The sequence below is a fragment of the Salmo salar genome, chromosome ssa12 (genome assembly GCF_905237065.1).
Source record: "Salmo salar chromosome ssa12, Ssal_v3.1, whole genome shotgun sequence".
NCBI lineage: Eukaryota > Metazoa > Chordata > Actinopteri > Salmoniformes > Salmonidae > Salmo > Salmo salar.
Window position 1 is genome coordinate 7,973,240 of NC_059453.1, and position 23,120 is coordinate 7,996,359.

Genomic DNA, 23,120 nt, shown 5'->3' on the forward strand with positions numbered 1-23,120 from the left:
CTTCTTGCGTGACGTATAATCTAGTGGACGGGACTGGACGCTTCTTCAACGACCAACAAGGCCACTTATTCCACCATTTCGGTAGCTTGCTAGTCAACATAAAAGCGAAACATTGAAGCTCTTTAGACCATTCTTGTGTATATTAATCCGTGTTTTAAAGACAATTATGTGTACGTATTAACGTAAAAGTAATTTGCTTGTAAAAATTTACCAATTTGTCAAAAAAGGTATACCAGCACCAGGCTAGTCGCAAATGCTAACTAACTAGCTAGCTAACAAACATCCCCGACCATGAGTTCACTAAGTTATTCCCCCCCTGCTACAGAACAGAAGCTCTGCTGGATGGAGAAAGAAGCTCTGGGTCTGAACATTGTCGTAAAAGAAGAGGAGGATATTACAGTGAAAGAAGAGGAAGAAGCTTTCAGAGTGAAAACGGAAGAAGAGGAGGCTATCACATTGAAAGAAGAAAATTATGTTACAGTGAAAGAAGAGAAAGAACCTTTTGGAGTGAAAGAGGAAGAGGGGATAGAGGCTGTCACAGTGGAAGAGGAGGTAGAAGCTTTCAGAATAAAAGAGGAAGAAGAGGATTTTACAGTCCAAGAAGTGAACGAGCCTTTTGGGGTGAAAAAGGAAGAGGGGGTAGAGGCTGTCATAATGGAAGAGGAGGTGGTAGACGCTTTCAGAATTAAAAAGGAGGAAGAGGAAGCTATCACATTGAAAAAAGAAGAGGATGTTACAGTGAAAGAAGAGAAAGAACCTTTTGGAGTAAAAGAGGAAGAGGAGGCTATCACATTAAATGAAAATGAGGATGTTATAATGGAAGAACCTTTTGGAGTGGAAGAGGAGGATATCTCAAAAGAGAAAGACGTTTTGGGAGTAAAAGAAGACGGAGATGATGAGGAGGAGCCTGAAGATCCGATTAACACCAGTGAGTACCGTCTTAAACAGGGGCACAAACTATGCAGTTGTTGAACTAATGTGTGGTTTTAAAGGGGCATTCTACTGAAGTTCTACACTTGAATATGTTGTTCAGTACTGTAGGAATTGTTAAAGGAGCAATCTGTGATTGTTCCATACATTTGGGGATTTTTAAAGTAATGATATATATGCCTTGCTCGAACTTAGACCCCTTTATTCATTATTTCATGTATTAATAAGATTGGGTCTCTGGCGTTCCATAGCAAATGCGTTGGATTCCATAGCGACCAAATCTGTATCCGTGTAGCAGCACGTGTTCCATGTCAGAATGAATATTCATAGTCAGTATGCAGTGTTTCTTTAAAAGGTCGTCCCTTACATCAACGAGCAGTGCCCAGGAAATAATTAAATCAAATTGTTAAATGCTACCACCTCCCGTGGTATACGTTTGGGCTAATAATTAATAAAAAGGGGTCTACGTTTGGGCTAATAAAGGCATATCCATGGATTCTTGGAGACTATAATGTATTAAAGCCCAATACATTTCAACTGTCGTACCCTATTTGATGGGAAACTACGTAGCGAGATAGTTAGCGAGCTAACTTTGGTCAATTCTGAATTTAACTAATTTGAATTGTTTTGCCCTTTGATTGTTAGTGTCTATCAATTCCCCATTACACAAATCACCAGTAGTAGCCTACAATTACCAATAATTTCTCATCTACAATGTTTGTTTATGGTAATTTCTGTTTAATACATTTAAAATATTATTTACAGTCGTGTACCGATTGTCGGTGTGGACACGTTTGCAAGTTTTGGATTATTTCATTATATTTATGAGTTTGGTCAATTTATTAATTGTCTTGTTTGGAGCGCTCCTGTCAATGTCGACTAATGTAAATCAGACCCTTTGACTTTTGCCACATTTTATTATGTTACAGCCTTAAACCTGTTTTCACTTTGTCATTATGGGGTATTGTGTGTAGATTGATGAGGAAAATAAATAATTTAATCAATTTTAGAATAAGGCTGTAACGTAACAAAATGTGGAAAAAGGGAAGGGGTCTGAATACTTTCCCGAATGCACTGTAGTCCGGAAATAAGCCAGTATTTAGTTATATTTTCTGAGGTTTAGAGACAAAAGCACTGGTTGTCCCTTCTATTGGCATAGTTTCTAGCCAAGCACACTGGTTGTTCGAAACAGAAATGGTTGCTATGCAGGCTGGCTAACGTGCATCTCCATTGCTAGCTAGTTAACACAATCACATCAAACTCTGAAGCTGGAATGACAGCAAACCAGATGCCATTTCGTTGAACTTTTTTTCTATTAAAATTTCTTTAAATGTATCCATAATAGTGATGATGATGATTGATTTCGAGTGGCTCAGAAAAGGTTGCTCTCATCCGGTGATGTTTATTCTCTAAGGCAGGGTGTAGATCGCATTTCTAAATTGCAACATTGTTGGAGAGGCAGATAGTTTATACAAATGTTGCAAACCAAATGTTGGACTAAAAGCATGGGGTAAAAATGTCAAGATACTTTTTTCCAGTGGAGATTAGTTTATGAATTGCCTGCCTGGGCTGTGGATGCATAGAATGGAAATGTCAACAGTCAAACAGATACCAAAATGAGCAGCTAGGTCTAAAGTGCTCCTACATGGTGTAACAATACATCATGTAGATATATATAATGAACAGCTAGGTCTATACTGCTCCTACATGGTGTATCAATACATCATGTAGATATATATAATGAACAGACTAGGTCTATACTGCTCCTACATGGTGTATCAATACATCATGTAGATATATATAATGAACAGACTTGGTCTATACTGCTCCTACATGGTGTATCAATACATCATGTAGATGTATATAATGAACAGACTAGGTCTATACTGCTCCTACATGGTGTAACAATACATCATGTAGATGTATATAATGAACAGACTAGGTCTATACTGCTCCTACATGGTGTAACAATACATCATGTAGATATATATAATGAACAGACTAGGTCTATACTGCTCCTACATGGTGTAACAATACATCATGTAGATGTATATAATGAACAGACTAGGTCTATACTGCTCCTGCATGGTGTATCAATACATCATGTAGATGTATATAATGAACAGACTAGGTCTATACTGCTCCTACATGGTGTAACAATACATCATGTAGATGTATATAATGAACAGACTAGGTCTATACTGCTCCTACATGGTGTAACAATACATCATGTAGATGTATATAATGAACAGACTAGGTCTATACTGCTCCTACATGGTGTAACAATACATCATGTAGATGTATATAATGAACAGACTAGGTCTATACTGCTCCTACATGGTGTAACAATACATCATGTAGATGTATATAATGAACAGACTAGGTCTATACTGCTCCTACATGGTGTAACAATACATCATGTAGATGTATATAATGAACAGACTAGGTCTATACTGCTCCTACATGGTGTAACAATACATCATGTAGATGTATATAATGAACAGACTAGGTCTATACTGCTCCTACATGGTGTAACAATACATCATGTAGATGTATATAATGAACAGACTAGGTCTATACTGCTCCTGCATGGTGTAACAATACATCATGTAGATGTATATAATGAACAGACTAGGTCTATACTGCTCCTACATGGTGTAACAATACATCATGTAGATGTATATAATGAACAGACTAGGTCTATACTGCTCCTACATGGTGTAACAATACATCATGTAGATGTATATAATGAACAGACTAGGTCTATACTGCTCCTACATGGTGTAACAATACATCATCATGTAGATGTATATAATGAACAGACTAGGTCTATACTGCTCCTACATGGTGCAACAACACATTATGTAGATGTATATTGAACAGACTAGGTCTATACTTCTTCTACATGGTGTAACAATACATCATGTAGATGTATATGGATTGATGAGGAATTGAAAAACTGTATGGTTGAAAGAGATGGGGCAAAAGGAGTGGCTAATAAGTCTGTACATCTGACTAGTTTACTTACTGCAAATTGAGAAATTATGACTAAACTCAACAAACATAATAAACGTTATGAGGCCAAGATCAATGATATAAAGAATGATGGAAAAAAACTTTTGATTACTTTAAATGAAATTATGGGCAGAAAGACAAATTCATCACAAAACCATTTGATGTTGCCAATTATTTTAATGATTATTTCATTGACAGAGTGGGCAAACTTAGGCAGGAAATTCCCACGACAAACAGTGAGCAATTATATTCATGCATAAAAAACAAATAATGAAAGAAAAGCAGTCCAAGTTTGAATTTTGTAAAGTTAGTGGGGGAGGTGGAAAAATTGTTATCATTCAATAATGACAAACCTCCTGGCATTGACAACTTAAATGGACTGCTACTGAGGACAGTAGCTGACTCTATAGCCACTCCTATCTGTCATATTTTTAATCTGAGCCTTGAGGAAAGTCTTTGTCCTCAGGCCTGGAGGGAAGCCGAAGTAATTCCACTCCCCGAGAGTGGTAAAGCGGCCTTTACTGGTTCTAACAGCAGACCTATAAGCTTGCTGCCAGCTCTTAGCCAACTGTTGGGGGAAAAATGGTGTTTGACCAAATACAATGCTATTTCTCTGTAAACAAATTAACTTTCAGCATGCTTATAGAGAATAGAGGTTGACCGATTATGATTTTTCAAAGCCGATGCCGATTATTGGAGGACCCAAAAAATCCGATATCGATTAATCGGCCGATTTTTTTTTTTTTTTTTTTTATTTTTTTTTTTTTTATAATAAAAAAAAATCTTTCTTTTAAATTGAACAATTTATTTTATTCATTTTTTGTAATAATGACAATTACAACAATACTGAATGAACACTTATTTTAACTTAATATATAATACATCAATAAAATCAATTTAGCCTCAAATAAATAATGAAACATGTTCAATTTGGTTTAAATAATGCAAAAACAAAGTGTTGGAGAAGAAAGTAAAAGTGCAATATGTGCCAAGTAAAAAAGCTAACGTTTAAGTTCCTTGCTCAGAACATGAGAACTTATGAAAGCTGGTGGTTCCTTTTAACATGAGTCTTCAATATTCCCAGGTAAGAAGTTTTAGGTTGTAGTTATTATAGGAATTATAGGACTATTTCTCTATACGATTTGTATTTCATATACCTTTGACTATTGGATTTTCTTATAGGCACTTTAGTATTGCCAGTGTAACAGTATAGCTTCCGTCCCTCTCCTCGCCCCTACCTGGGCTCGAACCAGGAACACATCGACAACAGCCACCCTCGAAGCATCATTACCCATCGCTCCACAAAAGCCGCGGCCCCTGCAGAGCAAGGGGAACAACTACTCCAAGTCTCAGAGCGAGTGACGTTTGAAACGCTATTAGCGCGCACCCCGCTATCTAGCTTGAAGTCATAAACAGTACAATGCTTGAAGCATTGCGAAGAGCTGCTGGCAAACGCACGAAAGGGCTGTTTGAATGAATGTTTACGAGCCTGCTGCTGCCTACCACAGCTCAGTCAGACTGCTCTATCAAATATCAAATCATAGACTTAATTAACATAATAACACACAGAAATACGAGCCATAGCTCATTAATATGGTCAAATCCGGAAATGATCATTTCGAAAATAAAACATTTATTCTTTCAGTGAAATACGGAACCGTTCCGTATTTTATCTAACGGGTGGCATCCATAAGTCTAAATATTGCTGTTACATTGCACAACCTTCAATGTTATGTCATAATTACGTCAAATTCTGGCAGATTAGTTCGCAACGAGCCAGGCGGCCCAAACTGTTGCATATACCCGACTCTGTGTGCAATGAACGCAAGAGAAGTGACACAATTTCCCTAGTTTAATATTGCCTGCTAACATGAATTTCTTTTAACTAAATATGCAGGTTTAAAAATATATTCTTCTGTGTATTGATTTTAAGAAAGGCATTGATGTTTATGGTTAGGTACAGTCGTGCAACGATTGTGCTTTTTTCGCAAATGCGCTTTTGTTAAATCATCCCCCGTTTGGCGAAGTCGGCTGTCTTTGTTAGGAAGAAATAGTCTTCACAGTTCGCAACGAGCCAGGCGGTCCAAACTGCTGCATATACCCTGACTCTGTTGCACAGAACGCAAGAGAAGTGACACAATTTCCCTAGTTAAAAGAAATTCATGTTAGCAGGCAATATTAACTAAATATGCAGGTTTAAAAATATATACTTGTGTATTGATTTTAAGAAAGGCGTTGATGTTTATGGTTAGGTACACAGTGGTGCAACAACAGTGCTTTTTTCGCGAATGCGCTTGTTAAATCACCCGTTTGGCAAAGTAGGCTATGATTCAATGATAAATTAACAGGCACCGCATCGATTATATGCAACGCAGGACAAGCTAGATAAACTAGTAATATCATCAACCATGTGTAGTTAACTAGTGATTATGTTAAGATTGATTGTTTTTTATAAAATAAGTTTAATACTAGCTAGCACCTTACCTTGGCTCCTTGCTGCACTCGCATAACAGGTAGTCAGCCTGCCACGCAGTCTCCTCGTGGAGTGCAATGTAATCGGCCATGATCGGTGTCCAAAAATGCCCGCACCACCCTCTGGAGAGCACTGCAGTTGCAAACGGTGCAATTGCCGTACCAGGCTGTGATACAGCCCAACAGGATGCTCTCGATGGTGCATCTGTAGAAGTTTGTCAGGGTTTTAGGGTCTTTAGCCTCCTGAGGTTGAAGAGGTGCTTTTTCGCCTTCACCACACTGTCTTTGTGAATGAACCATTTTAGGTTGTCGGTGATGTGCAAGCAAAGGAACTTAACTTTTCACCCTCGACTATGGCCCGTCGATATGGATGGGGGCATGTTCTCTCTGCTGTCTCCTGAAGTCAACGATCAGCTCCTTAGTTTTGTTGACGTTGAGGTAGAGGTTATATTCCTGGCACCACTCCGCCAGGGCCCTCACCTCCTCCCTTTAGGCTGTCTCATTGTTGCTGGTAATCAGGTCTACCACTGTTGTGTCGTCAGCAAACATGATGATTTGAGTTGGAGACGTGCGTGGCCGCGCAGTCATGGGTGAACAGGTAGTACAGGAGGGGGTATTATTATAGAATAATATTGTAACCAAAAAAGTGTTAAACAAATCAAAATATATTTTATATTTTAGGTTCTTCAAAGTAGACACGCTTTGCCTTGATGACAGCTTTGCACGCTCTTGGCTGTTGCATCAGATGACCTCACCGGATTCCAGTCCTATCAGCTAAAAACATTTGTCACGTCCCTAGTTTATACAAACCAAATGTTAGAATACTGGAAGCTAAGGGGTAATAATGTCAAAATATTTTTTCAGAGTGGAGATTAGTTTATGAATTGCCTGGCTGGGCTGATGGGACAGTGGATGTGTAGAATGGAACTGTTCAACAGGCATTACCTGTGGATCATCGTGATTAACAGCTATCAACCATTCAGCATTCAAGATCCAAATGTACAATTTTTATGAGGGATCTAGTCTGGATTAAACCTCAGTTTAATCATGTGGCGATTTCAGTTAGGGCTGTTTAAACAAATACTCTGTTTGTATTTGGCAGGAGAGAGGCCAGACTCTCACTCTGACAGCGGGAAGAGTCCTTCAGGGGAACCAGACCCAGAGTTGCCCAAACCAGCGGGACGACACCACACCTCCCATTGTGGAAAGAGTTTTAAGCGGTTATGGACACTAAAAGAGCATGGGAGAACACACACAGGAGAAAAGCCTTACCACTGCTCAGACTTTGGGAAGAGGTTTTGCCAGATAGACAGCCTGAAACGACATGAGAGAATACACTCTGGAGTGAAGCCTCATCACTGTTCCCAATGTGGAAAGAGTTTTACCCATTCAGGGAGCCTGAAAAAACACCCCAAAACACACTCAGGAGAGAAGCCCTACCACTGCTCCCAGTGTAGAAAAATATTTATCAGTTTATGGCACCTGAGAACGCATGAGAGGGCACACATAGGAGAGAAGCTTTATCACTGTTCCCACTGTGGAAAGAGTTTTACCCGGTTAGGGCACCTAAGAACGCATGAGAGGGCACACACAGGAGAGAAGCCTTACCACTGTTCCCATTGTGAAAAGAGTTTTACCCGGTGGGGGAGCCTGAAAAAGCATGAGTGGATACACACGCGTGAAAAGCCCTACCAGTGCTCCTTGTGTGGAAAGAGTTTTACCCAGTTAGGAAACCTAAACCAGCATGAGAGGACACACACAGGAGAGGATAACACCTATCACTGCTCCCAGTGTGAAAAGAGTTTTACCCGGTTAAGGCATCTGAATAAGCACAAAATAATACATACACAGGAGGAGAAGACATACCACTGCTCTCAATGTGGAAAGACATTTTCCCAGTCAGAGGACCTGCAATCACATGAGAGAATAGAGAGGCTGTGTTCTGACTTATGTTTTTGATTGAGAATGTGTTCTTGTTTATGCCACACAAAACCAAATTGTATGTATGAAAGCTTTCAAAAAAAGAATAGGTCTACTTTTCATTTTTTATTGAGACCATGATCATATATAAAATCTGATTTTAACATTTTGTTTTGATTAGGAGCTTTGATTGATTGGATAGTATCAATCCTTAGATGTTCATTTTATGATTTGGATATTTCAAAATCTAAATAATTAAGTAGATTATTGGAAGTTGCATTTCTTTGTTTTAACCTTAATCTCTTGAATTTAGTTGTTTCATTGCATACATTCTTGTACCATTCATCAAGCTAAAGGTGTATGAAAATGTGATGACGTTGTTCTGATAACATTAAGTTGTTGACATGTAAAACATTCACTACCTCATAAATATTCCCATTAGTATTATTCCACCATGTCAGAGAAAACTCAGGTGCTGATTGTAAAAAGGATTTGATTAATGCAAAATATTGTGTTTGAAAAAAATAAAATGTGGAACACCAATAGATAATTATATACATCTACATGATGTATTGTTATACCATGTAGGAGCAGTATAGACCTAGTCTGTTCATTATATACATCTACATGATGTATTGTTACACCATGTAGGAGCAGTATAGACCTAGTCTGTTCATTATATACATCTACATGATGTATTGATATACCATGTAGGAGCAGTATAGACCTAGTCTGTTCATTATATACATCTACATGATGTATTGATATACCATGTAGGAGCAGTATAGACCTAGTCTGTTCATTATATACATCTACATGCAATCTGTTTTCCGCTCAGGTTATGGATGTGTTACTGCAACTTTAAAGGTTATAAATGATGTCACCATTGCCCTTGATTCTAAGCAATGTTGTGCTGCTATTTCTGTTGACTTGGCCAAAGCTTTTGATACAGTAGACCATTCCATTCTTGTGGGCCAGGTAAGGAGTATTGGTGTCTCTGAGGGCTCTTTGGCCTGGTTTGCTAACTACCTCTCTCAAAGCGTGCAGTGTATAAAGTCAGAACATTTGCTGTCTCTGCCACTGCCTGTCACCAAGGGAGTACCCCAAGGCTCGATCCTAGGCCCCACACTCTTCTCAATTTACATCAACAACAAAGCTCAGGCAGTAGGAAGCTCTGTCATCCATTTATATGCAGATGATACAGTCTTATACTCAGCTGGCCCCTCCCCGGATTTTGTGTTAAACACTCTACAACAAAGCTATCTTAGTGTCCAACAAGCTTTCTCTGCCCTTAACCTTGTTCTGAACACCTCCAAAACAAAGGTCATGTGGTTTGGTAAGAAGAATGCCCCTCTCCCCTCCGGTGTTATTACTACCTCTGAGGGTTTAGAGCTTGACGTAGTCACCTCATACAAGTACTTGGGAGTATGACTAGACGGTACACTGTCCTCCTTTCAGCACATATCAAAGCTGCAGGCTAAGGTTAAATCTCGACTTGGTTTCCTCTATTGTAATCGCTCCTCTTTCACCCCAGCTGCCAAACTAAGCCTGATTCAGATGACCATCCTACCCATGCTAGATTACAGAGACATAATTTATAGATTGGCAGGTAAGGGCGCTCTCAAGCAGCTAGATGTTTTTTACCATTCGGCCATCAGATTTGCCACCATGCTCCTTATAGGACACATCACTGCACTCTATTCTCCTCTGTAAACTGGTCATCTCTGTATACCTGGCGCAAGACCCACTGGTTGATGCTTATTTATAAAAACCCTCTTAGGCCTCACTCCCCCCTCCCCCCTATCTGACAAACCTACTGCAGCCCTCATCCTCCACATACAACACCCGTTCTGCCAGTCACATTCTGTTGAAGGTCCCCAAAGCATACACATTTCTGTGTTGACCTCTTTTCAGTTCGATGCAGCTAGCGACTGGAACAAGCTGCAACAAACACTCAAACTGGACAGTTTTATCGCCATCTCTTCATTCAAGGACTCAATCATGGACACTCTTACTGACAGTTGTGGCTGCTTCGTGTGATCTATTGTTGTCTCTACCTTCTTGCCCTTTGTGCTGTTGTCTGTGCCCAATAATGTTTGTACCATGTTTTGTGCCGCTACCATGCTGTCATGTGGTGTTGCTACCATGCTGTGTTGTCATGTGCTGCTGCCTTGCTATGTTGTTGTCTTAGGTCTCTCTTTATGTAGTTTTGTGGTGTCTCTCTTGTCGTGATGTGTTTTGTCCTATATTTTTATTTAATTTGTTTTTAATCCCAGCCCCCATCCCCGCAGAAGGCTTTTTGCCTTTTGGTAGGCCGTCACTATAAATAATAAGTTGTTATTAAAACTTCTTACGGATAGCTGTCCCGTTAACGGGACAGTTGTAAATCATGCAGCGCCTTGTGTCACGATCGCAGATTTGAGAGAAATGACAAATGTCGGTACATATAAGTGTCTTATGTCGGCTGAAAGCTTAAATTCTTGTTAATATAACTGCACTGTCCAATTTGCAGTAGCTATTACTGCAAAAAAATGCCATGCTATTGTTTGAGGAGAGCTCCTAACAACAAAACACTTTTTTCACTGCGATAGTTTTGATCAATTCACCTCTGAAGGTGAAATGTGTACTTACATTCTGAAATCTTGCTCTGATTTAACATCCAAAGGGTCCCAGAGATAACATGAAGTGTTGTTTTGTTAGGTAAAATCCTTTTTCATATCCTAAAAATGTCCATATAGCATGCACGATCGATTTTGTATTTCCACTCGTTCAATTTGCAAAGATAGAAATTCTGTGAAAATCTAACCCTAAACGTTGTTTCAACCAGTCAAATCACGTTCGTATGTATTCCTCAGAGATCCTAGAACATAACCAGACTTAACTATATCATTAGTGGTGTAGTATATCCTATAGAACACCATATTTGGTCAGAGAGCGATGCCTTCATGGCACGCCGATGACGCGGCCAGTCTTAATTTGATCGACTGTATCTTTATCAAATAAGCACCAATCGGGGTCAAACAAAGCTAGCTAGATAGCCAATGATTAACCTTGTGCGACAGCATGCCTTTTCCTTTTGGACAAAAATGATAAGAATATAGAGTTATGAAAACTGGTTGTTTTGCAAATGTTGAAGTTATAATATGGCTACTAATACTAGAAAAGCTCAATCAAAGTCCAAGTATACAGATTTGACGATGTTCTTGCAGAAAAATATAATATGAATGCAAATGTCTCCGTTACGATTTGCCCAAATGTACCTGGGTGACTTCACACTAAATGTCATGTAGTTCGCTCATACTTCAAGTTATCCATCTCAAACGTTGCACATACACTGATGCCATCTTGTGGACACCATCGGAATTACAACCAGAGTGATGGCTAGAACTGGGACCTTTCTTTTGCATTTCAAAGATGGTGGTAGATTTCTTTTTTTTCCCTTTTGTATTTTCTTATACCAGATCTATTGTGTTATATTCTCCTACATTCTATTCACATTTCCACAAACTTCAAAGTGTTTCCTTTCAAATGGTACCAAGAATATGCATATCCTTGCTTCAGGGCAAAACTATGAAATAACACGTATGGAATCATGTAGTAACCAAAAAAGTTTTAAACAAATCCTAATATATTTTATATTTGAGATTCTTCAAAGTAGCCACCCTTTGCCTTGATGACAGCTTTGCACACTCTTGGCATTCTCTCAACCAGCTTCACCTGGAATGCTTTTCCAACAGTCTTGAAGGAGTTCCCACATATGCTGAGCACTTGTAGGCTGCTTTTCCTTCAATCTGTGGTCCAACTCATCCCAAACCATCTCAATTGGGTTGAGGTCGGGGTGATTGTGTAGGCCCGGTCATCTGTAGGCTGCGAAAAAAATCACATGGCAGTTATCTTTCCAAGGGAATGAACTTAAATATGATTAGACAATAGTTTACTACAGTGTCTGTAAATAAACATTGCTAATGGAAATAAGTGGAGGAGAAACAAACAACTGGAGTCGGTGCAGTTAAAAAAAACTGAATTGAAAAGGAAAATGTGTGCACAGGCTACCCATGGTGAGCACACATTGTGCCTTCACGTTTTCAATAAAATATCGATTACCCATTTATTTGTTTCTGCCTGCAAATCGTCCTCTTAAAAGCTAGGCTATATCCTGTATGCCAGAGAAAGTGCAAGCGTCTGCTGTCATCATTCTGACTGCTTGTCATGCTGAAACCGGAAAGGGCCTTTCCCAAACTGTTGCCACGAAGTTGGAAGCACAGAATCGTCAAGAATGTCTTTGTATGCTATAGCATTAAGATTTCCCTTCACTGGAACTAAGGGGCCTATTCCCGAACCATGAAAAACAGCCCCAGACCATTATTCCTCCGCCACCAAACTTTACAGTTGGCACTATGCACTGGGTCAGATAACGTTCCCCTGGCGTCCACAAACACAGATTTGTTCGTCGGACTGCCAGATGGTGAAGCGTGATTCAACACTCCAGAGAACATATTTCCACTGCTCCAGAGTCCAATGGCGGCGAGCTTTACACCACTCCAGCCGACGCTTGGCATTGCGAATGGTGATCTTAGGCTTGTGTGCGGCTGCTCGGCCATGGAAACCCATTTCATGAAGCTTCCGGCGAACAGTTCTTGTGCTGATGTTGCTCCCAGAGGCAGGTTGGAACTCAGTAGAGAGTGTTGCAATCGAGGACAGACAATTTTTATGGGCTACGCACTTCAGCACTCGGAAGTCCCGTTCTGTGAGCTTGTGTGGCCTACCACTTTGTGGCTGAGCCATTGTTGCTCCTAGGCGTTTCCACCTCACAATAACAGCACCTACAGTTGATCGGGCCAGCAGGGCAGAAATTTGACGAACTGACTTGTTGGAAAAGGTGGCATCCTATGACGGTATCTTGTTGAAAGTCACTGAGCTCTTCAGTAAGGCAATTCTACTGTCAATGTTTGTCTATGGAGATTGCATGGCTGTGTGCTCGATTGTATACACCTGTCAGCAAGGGGTGTGGCTGAAATAGCCGAATCCATATATTTGAAGGGGTGTCTACCTACTTTTGTATATATATAGGCTTTACAACGAAAGCAAAACATTAGATTATGTCAGCAGAGTACCCAGCCAGAAATAATCAGACACCCATTTTTCAAGCTAGCATATAATGTCACATAAACCCAAACCACAGCTAAATGCAGCACTAACCTTTCATGATCTTCATCAGATGACAATCCTAGGACATTATGTTATACATGTTTTGTTCAAATCAAGTTCATATTTATATCAAAAACCAGCTTTTTACATTAGCATGTGACGTTCAGAACTAGCAAACTTCCGGTGAATTTACTAAATTACTCACGATAAACGTTCACAAAAAACATAACAATTATTTTAAGAATTATAGATACAGAACTCCTTTATGCACTCGCTATGTCCGATTTTAAAATAGCTTTTCGGTGAAAGCACATTTTGCAATATTCTGAGTAGATAGCCCGGCATCACAGGGCTAGCTATTTAGACACCCACCAAGTTTAGCCCTCACCAAAGTCAGATTTACTATAAGAAAAATGTTATTACCTTTGCTGTTCTTCGTCAGAATGCACTCCCAGGACTTCTACTTCAATAACAAATGTTGGTTTGGTTCAAAATAATCCTAGTTATATCCAAATAGCGGCGTTTTGTTCGTGCGTACAAGACACTATCCGAAAGGGTAAAGAAGGGTGACGCGCCCGACGCGTTTCGTGACAAAAAAATTCTAAATATTCCATTACCGTACTTAGAAGCATGTCAACCGCTGTTTAAAATACATTTTTATGCCATTTTTCTCGTAAAAAAGCGATAATATTCCGACCGGGAAACCGTGTTTTAGTACAAAGAGAGAGAAAATAAAAACATGGGGTCGCCTCGTGCACGCGCCTCAGTCTCATTGTCCTCTGATAGACCACTTACCAAAGGCGCTAATGTTTTTCAGCCAGGGGCTGCCTCGACATCATTCAGCTTTTTCCCGGGTTCTGAGAGCCTGTGGGAGCCGTAGGAAGTGTCACGTTACAGCAAAGATCCTAAGTTTTCAATAAAAAGAGTCAAGAAGCCCAAGGAATGGTCAGAGAGGGCACTTCCTGTACAGAATCTTCTCAGGTTTTTGCCTGCCATACGAGTTCTGTTATACTCACAGACACCATTCAAACAGTTTTAGAAAGTTTAGGGTGTTTTCTATCCAAAGCCAATAATTATATGCATATTCTAGTTTCTGGGCAGTAGTAATAACCAGTTAAATCGGGTACGTTTTTTATCCGGCCGTGCAAATACTGCCCCCTACCCTCAACAGGATATATATATGTTGTTATTTTGAAATTACTTATGATCAATGATGTGTAGAAACCCTGGATTACTGACAGGGGGCGCTGTATTGCAGACACTGCGCAGCCATCTTGGTACGCCTCAGTTGTAAAAAAATAATATTTTGGAAGCTATAGAATTGCATTCATTAATGTCTACATTCGTTTTTGACACATTTATTCAAGTACAGACACCTGAATTGATACTTTTAAATTATATTATGTGAGCAAAATATACAAATATATATTTTTAAACAATTATAAAAAAATTTTCCATAACGCATTTGTTTTGAGAGTACTAATGTTTTGGAGTTCCCACTCCAAAAGGCTTTCGGAGCCATCATCGACTCAGTGGGTTTTGTCCAACATGTCTCCGGACCTACTCACTGCCACAGTCATACTCTGGACCTAGTTTTGTCCCGTGGAATAATATACACTGCTCAAAAAATAAAGGGAACACTTAAACAACACATCCTAGATCTGAATGAAAGAAATAATCTTATTAAATACTTTTTTCTTTACATAGTTGAATGTGCTGACAACAAAATCACACAAAAATAATCAATGGAAATCCAATTTATCAACCCATGGAGGTCTGGATTTGGAGTCACACTCAAAATTAAAGTGGAAAACCACTACAGGCTGATCCAACTTTGATGTAATGTCCTTAAAACAAGTCAAAATGAGGCTCAGTAGTGTGTGTGGCCTCCACGTGCCTGTATGACCTCCCTACAACGCCTGGGCATGCTCCTGATGAGGTGGCGGATGGTCTCCTGAGAGATCTCCTCCCAGACCTGGACTAAAGCATCCGCCAACTCCTGGACAGTCTGTGGTGCAACGTGGCATTGGTGGATGGAGCGAGACATGATGTCCCAGATGTGCTCAATTGGATTCAGGTCTAGGGAACGGGCGGGCCAGTCCATAGCATCAATGCCTTCCTCTTGCAGGAACTGCTGACACACTCCAGCCACATGAGGTCTAGCATTGTCTTGCATTAGGAGGAACCCGGGGCCAACCGCACCAGCATATGGTTTCACAAGGGGTCTGAGGATCTCATCTCGGTACCTAATGGCAGTCAGGCTACCTCTGGCGAGCACATGGAGGGCTGTGCGGCCCCCCAAAGAAATGCCACCCCACACCATGACTGACCCACCGCCGAACCGGTCATGCTGGAGGATGTTGCAGGCAGCAGAACGTTCTCCACGGCGTCTCCAGACTCTGTCACGTCTGTCACGTGCTCAGTGTGAACCTGCTTTCATCTGTGAAGAGCACAGGGCGCCAGTGGCGAATTTGCCAATCTTGGTGTTCTCTGGCAAATGCCAAACGTCCTGCACGGTGTTGGGCTGTAAGCACAACCCCCACCTGTGGACGTCGGGCCCTCATACCACCCTCATGGAGTCTGTTTCTGACCATTTGAGCAGACACATGCACATTTGTGGCCTGCTGGAGGTCATTTTGCAGGGCTCTGGCAGTGCTCCTCCTGCTCCTCCTTGCACAAAGGCGGAGGTAGCGGTCCTGCTGCTGGGTTGTTGCCCTCCTATGGCCTCCTACACGTCTCCTGATGTACTGGCCTGTCTCCTGGTAGCGCCTCCATGCTCTGGACACTACGCTGACAGACACAGCAAACCTTCTTGCCACAGCTCGCATTGATGTGCCATCCTGGATGAGCTGCACTACCTGAGCCACTTGTGTGGGTTGTAGACTCCGTCTCATGCTACCACTAGAGTGAAAGCACCGCCAGCATTCAAAAGTGACCAAAACATCAGCCAGGAAGCATAGGAACTGAGAAGTGGTCCGTGGTCACCACCTGCTGAACCACTCCTTTATTGGGGGTGTCTTGCTTATTGCCTATAATTTCCACCTGTTGTCTATTCCATTTGCACAACAGCATGCAAAATGTATTGTCAATCAGTGTTGCTTCCTAAGTGGACAGTTTGATTTCACAGAAGTGTGATTGACTTGGAGTTACACTGTGTTGTTTAAGTGTTCCCTTTATTTTTTTGAGCAGTATATATTGATTATCTTAATGTTTTTCCTCATAATCCTGGACTATCGGACCACCATTTTATTACGTTTTCAATCGCAACAAATAATCTGCTCAGACCCCAACCAAGGATCATCAAAAGCCGTGCTATTCATTCTCGGACAACCCAAAGATTCCTAGATCCCCTTCCAGACTCCCTCCAACTACCCAAGGACGTCAGAGTTCAACAGTCGGTTAACTAAATTTAACCTTGCGTAATACTCTAGATGCATTCGCACCCTTAAAAACAAAAAAACATTTTTCATAAGAAACTAGCTCCCTGGTATTCAGAAAATACCCGAGCTCTGAAGCAAGCTTCCAGAAAATTGGAACGGAAGTGGCGCTACACCAAACTGAAAGTATTCCGATTACCTTGGAAAGACAGTACCGTACAGTATCGAAGAGCCCTCACTGCTGCTCGATCGTTCTATTTTTCCCACTTAATTGAAGAGAAAAATAACAATCCCAAATGTATTGTTTATACTGTTGCAAAGCTAACTAAAAAGCAGCATTCCTCAAGAGAGGATGGCTTTCACTTCGGCAGTGATAAATTCATGAACGTCTTTGACGAAAAGAGCTAGCTAGCTAGCAAACATCCACAACCATGAGCTCAATAATAAACGACTCGCCTACTAAAGAGGTCTGCTGGACGGAAAAATAATCTCTGGGACTGAATATTGTCGTGGAAGAGGAGAAGATGACTGTCACAGTCAAAGAAGACGATAAAAAAGCTTTCGGAATGAAAGAAGAACAGGAGAAAGATATCACATTAAAAGAAGAAGAGGAGGAGAAAGATATCACATTGAAAGAAGATGATGTTACAGTGAAAGAAGAGGAAGAAGCTTTCAGGGTGGAAGAGGAAGAGGATGTTTTAGCGAAGGAAGAAGAGGACGTTTTTGGGGTGAAAGAAGAGGGGGAGACTGGAGATCTGATTAACACCAGTGAGTATTGTCTTAAAAACTAGGGCACAAATTCTGCAGTTGTTGAACTAATGTGTGGTTTTAGAGGGGCATTCTACTGAAGTTCTACACTTGAATAATTTATTTTGTACTGTAGAAATTGTTAAAGCTACAAAGACTGGGGGCCACCAATAAAAGTTAAACAATGAAAAACAGCGTCTCTACAAGGAGAAGGAGAAAGCCAAGATTAGAGAAAAGGCCTGGAATATAAAAACTGCAGAGAGGAAATGCACTGCCAGATCAGCCAAGGCTGAGGCAGTCGAGGAAGACGCAGAGACCGAAGATAGGGAATGGAAAGTCCCAAGGAGGAGGCTGAAGTTGTTTAACATGCACGTAATAACAGACATCTCTGAATATCTCTTTCTCTAGTGCTTTGTTCGATCTCAATACTCAACATCTCATGAGAAGAAAATTACGATTTCAAAAAAAAACATGATTTGAAAATCTCAATGGTGTTATTAGTTTTTTTTAGTTTTAGTTTTGTTGTAAAGTCCTGTCTTATTTTGTGACATTTGGTTGAAATCTTGCCTTTCGGTTTCTTTTCAAATAATGAACAGGAGAGAATCAAGACAGGGAAGGATCATTTTGATCAGGCTTAAATGTTCTATTGTTCTATTGGCCACGGGTGATTGAATTTAAGCAGTCAGGCACTCAAACCCCTGTATTATCGTCAATACCTCACAACTAAGGGCTGTCCATAGCCCTTTACACTCGCACCCGTGTACCAATTAAAAAAAAAATCAGATTTGGACACTGATAATCTCCTAAATTGGAAGACGGCGGCTGTACAGTAACATGCTATACATGACGTACGTCGGAGCTCAGGCTCTCCGCTTCACAGCTCTGTGAATGGGTTTAGAATGACAGCCGTTCTGAACTGGAGCACTGCGCGACAAGAAGTTGCCCCCATCCCTCCAGCTGATTGGACAACTTTTGCTAATGTTTTGTTGTCTTGAGTGAGGGAAATGCTGTACATTATGAGTACTCTATGTATTTTGAAAGATGAGACGTTGAGGATTATAATAAATGCCGCTTTGATGCCACACAATGTAAACCAAAACACCCGTGAGTCCAAAATGCGCACTTCAAAATGTCCATATCATAAAACTTGTGTATTGTACAGTTACAAGACGACATGGTGTTAATACCCTGGGTTGTCCTGAACAGAATGAATGAACATTACCGGTCGGCCATATTGGCACTCGCCAGTAGGAGCAGTCCTCCATAGGAATGAATGAAATTCTACAGAATGTTCAAGAAAATCTCCCGCAGACAACACATCTGAATGCACTCATGACTCCATTCTATGCCCACCAACATTACCATCTGCTTCTCTGAATTGCCTTGTGAAAGCCGAACACTGTAAGATCGTATTTTAGTCATTTAGCTTGTCATGTTGGCAATAGAACAAGGGTACCAGTACCAAGTCCATGTGCAGGGGTATGAGGTAATAACTTAGTTATATACACGGGGTACGAGGTAATAACTTAGTTATATACATGGGGTACGAGTACCGAGTCCATGTGCAGGGGTACGAGGTAATAACTTAGTTATATACATGGGGTACGAGTACCGAGTCCATGTGCAGGGGTACGAGGTAATAACTTAGTTATATACATGGGGTACGAGTACCGAGTCCATGTGCAGGGGTACGAGGTAATAACTTAGTTATATACATGGGGTACGAGTACCGAGTCCATGTGCAGGGGTACGAGGTAATAACTTAGTTATATACACGGGGTACGAGGTAATAACTTAGTTATATACATGGGGTACGAGTACCGAGTCCATGTGCAGGGGTACGAGGTAATAACTTAGTTATATACATGGGGTACGAGTACCGAGTCCATGTGTAGGGGTACGAGGTAATTGAGGTAGATATGTACATGTAGGTAAGGATAAAGTGACTAGGCAACAGGATAGATAATAAACAGTAACAGCAGCGTGATGAGTCAAAAGAGTCAATGCAGATAGTCCAGGTAGCTATTGGTTAGCTACTTAACTACTTAGCAGTCTTATGGCTTGGGGGTAGAAGTTGTTCAGGGTCCTGTTGGTTCCAGACATGGTGCATCGGTACCGCTTGGGTGCAGTAACAGAAAGAACAGTCTATGATTTGGGTGGCTGGAGTCTTTGACAATTTTTAGGGCCTTCCTCTGACACCGCCTGGTATAGAGGTCCTGGATGGCAGGGAGCTCGGCCCCAGTGATGTGCTGGGCCGTAGGCACTACCCTCTGTAGCATTTACCCTCTATTTAATTGTGTAAAGGCAGGATGCAGGGCTGTGTTCCAAACAAAACAATTACAAGTGTGCTTGCTTTAGTTCCTGAATGGCACAACTAGAAAAACTCAAAAAAGCACCTTATAGCGGAAGACTTCTTTGAGTGATAAAAGTGCATTGAAATGACTTAGGAACTGTGCCCAGTTTAGAGAGGTGTGTGTCCACTTGGAGACACCAGTTAGACCTCTCACTCAAACGCTGTCATTTTTGTTTTATCTTGTACCTACCCCAAATTCAGATTTTGTTATCAACAAATGCAGCGAAAAGTACAGTAAATGTAAAATGCACATGAAATATTCAGTCAGTCTTCTCAGGAGAATTGCTGTCCTCACCCTTAGTCTAATAATTTTCCCCATATCTCCAAACTGTTCCTTTTTAATTGCTATCATGGTTATGCATTCCATATTTCTTTTGTAAGAAACCTGTCAGTTTAGCCCTGTCCATATAGGCCAATTCCCATGAGTGTAAAGGGTTAAGCATGATTTGTGTAAGGAGTTAAGTATGACATGGGTAAGGGGTTACGCATGACGTGGTTGAGAGGTTACGCGTTACGTGGGTGAGGGGTTACGCGTTACGTGGGTGAGGGGTTACGCGTGACGTGGGTGAGGGGTTACGCGTGACGTGGGTGAGGGGTTACGCGTGACGTGGGTGAGGGTGACATGGGTGAGGGGTTATGTGGGTGAGGGGTTACGCGTGACGTGGGTGAGGGGTGACGTGGGTGAGGGGTTACGCGTGACGTGGGTGAGGGCTTACGCGTGACGTGGGTGAGGGGTTAAGCGTGACGTGGAGAGGAGCGCCAGGAAACAGCCGTTAAGAGTGTGTTATTCATAGTGATCCACAGGGCTGAGGGCCTTGTTGCATTTGTAAAATGGTTATTATTATATTATTTATAAAATTGCAACATTGTTGCGGAGGTCTGAGATAGCGAAGTTGATATAAATCTGCTCCATTGCAAACCAAATGTTAGGCTGGAAGCATGGGTTTAAAATGTCCATATGTTTTTTTTTCAGTGGAGATTAGTTTATAAATTGCCTGGCTGGGCTGTGGGACAGTGGATGTGTAGGTTTAATTCAAATGGAACTGTTAACAGGTATTACTAGTGGATTATTGTGAATAACTAAGAGCTATCAACCAATCAGCATCCAGGATCCAAACTAACCTTTTTATAATGAGGGACCTACTGTAGTCTGGATTAAACTTCATAGACAGTTTTATCATGTGAAGATTTTATTCAGGTCTCTCTGTTTAACCAAATACTCTGTTTGTCTTTGACAGGAGAGAGACCAGACTCTCACTCTGACAGCAGGAAGAGTCCTTCAGAGGAACCAGACCCAGAGACGTCCAAACCAGCAGGACCACACCAATGCTCCCAGTGTGGAAAGAGATTTATCCGCATAGGGCATCTGAAAGAACATAAGAGAACACACACTGGGGAGAAGCCTTATCACTGCTCCCAGTGTGGAAAGGGTTTTGGACACTCTGGGTATTTAAAAGTGCATAAAAGAAAACACACTGGAGAGAAGCCGTATCACTGCTCCCAGTGTGATAATACATTTTTCTCTTCAGGGAACCTGAAATCACATGAGAGAACACACTCTCTAGAGAGGCAATTTGAAAGCTCCCAGTGTGGAAAGAGATTTATTCAGTCATCACATCTGAAAGATCATCAGAGAATACACACAGGAGAAAAAACGTTCCAATGCTCTCAGTGTGGAAAGGGTTTTACTTGGGTAGGGAGCCTGAAAGCACATGAGATGAAACACAGCCTTTTCAGTGCTTTCAGTGTGGAAAAAGTTTTACCCGGTTAGGGAACTTAAAACTCATGAGGTGACACATAGGAGAGAAGCCTTTCCACTGCTCCCTGTGTGGAAAAAGTTTTACCCATTTATGGAACCTGAAAATGCATGAGAGGACACACAAAGGAGAGAAGCCTCACCTCTGCTCCCAGTGTGGAAAGGGTTTTGTTCAGTTAGTGCACCTAAAAAAAACATCTAAGGACACACACAGGAGAGTAGCCTCACATCTGCACCCAGTGTGGAAAGGGTTTTGTTCAGTTAAGTGGCCTGAAAGAGCATGAGAGAGAATACATAGAGATTTTAATGAGCAGGGAAAGCGTCATTCCGGCAGGACATATGTAGGCTGAACAGTAGGACATAGGACAGGTAGAGGCTGCTGAACAGTAGGATATAGGACCGATACAGGCTGCTGAACAGTAGGACATAGGACAGATGAAGGCTGAACAGTAGGACATAGGACAGGTAGAGGCTGCTGAACAGTAGGACATAGGACAGATGGAGGCTGAACAGTAGGATATAGGACCGATACAGGCTGCTGAACAGTAGGACATAGGACAGATGAAGGCTGAACAGTAGGACATAGGACAGGTAGAGGCTGCTGAACAGTAGGACATAGGACAGATGAAGGCTGAACAGTAGGACATAGGACAGGTAGAGGCTGCTGAACAGTAGGACAGATGAAGGCTGAACAGTAGGACATAGGACAGGTAGAGGCTGCTGAACAGTAGGACATAGGACAGATGAAGGCTGAACAGTAGGACATAGGACAGGTAGAGGCTGCTGAACAGTAGGACATAGGACATATGAAGGCTGAACAGTAGGACATAGGACAGGTAGAGGCTGCTGAACAGTAGGACATAGGACAGATGAAGGCTGAACAGTAGGACATAGGACAGGTAGAGGCTGCTGAACAGTAGGACATAGGACAGGTAGAGGCTGCTGAACAGTAGGACATAGGACAGATGAAGGCTGAACAGTAGGACATAGGACAGGTAGAGGCTGCTGAACAGTAGGACATAGGACAGATATAGGCCTCTGAACAGTGGAACATAGGACAGATGTACTGATTTTCCAGTGTTATTCATACAGCATGTATTACAGTGTATCGTGTTTGACTTCACAAAATGCATTTCCATGTAAATGGACAATAAAGTATATAATTTTTGCAATTGGAATTACTTTCTGAATTGAAATGGAATTGACCCCAACCCTGGTTTTGACTGAGAATGTCTGTTTATGCCCCTTTAAAATCTAATTGTACATATGAAATCATACTCAAAAATAGGACTACATTTGTTTTTATTTTTTTTATCTTTAGACATGATCATATCAAACAGACCTTTGGTTCATATACTAGTTCAGGTATTTCTATTACTTTTCAATACATTTCAAAACAAGT

At 41.2% G+C, this 23,120-nt stretch overlaps 1 protein-coding gene across 2 annotated transcripts; it reads left to right on the forward strand.

The window, feature by feature from the left end:
* The first annotated feature begins 41 nt into the window (after positions 1–41).
* LOC106564042 (zinc finger and SCAN domain-containing protein 12-like) lies at positions 42–22,887 on the forward strand. Of its 2 annotated transcripts, none has more exons than XM_014130020.2 (2): positions 42–928; positions 21,201–22,887. In XM_014130020.2, the coding sequence occupies exons 1-2, from the start codon at positions 292–294 to the stop codon at positions 21,731–21,733; spliced, it is 1,170 nt and encodes a 389-aa protein (XP_013985495.2). In that variant the 5' UTR covers positions 42–291; the 3' UTR covers positions 21,734–22,887. The 2 variants fall into 2 exon arrangements, with proteins under 2 accessions (XP_013985495.2, XP_013985494.2); XM_014130019.2 differs by lacking the exon at positions 21,201–22,887 and adding an exon at positions 7,520–8,876.
* Positions 22,888–23,120: the final 233 nt, after the last annotated feature.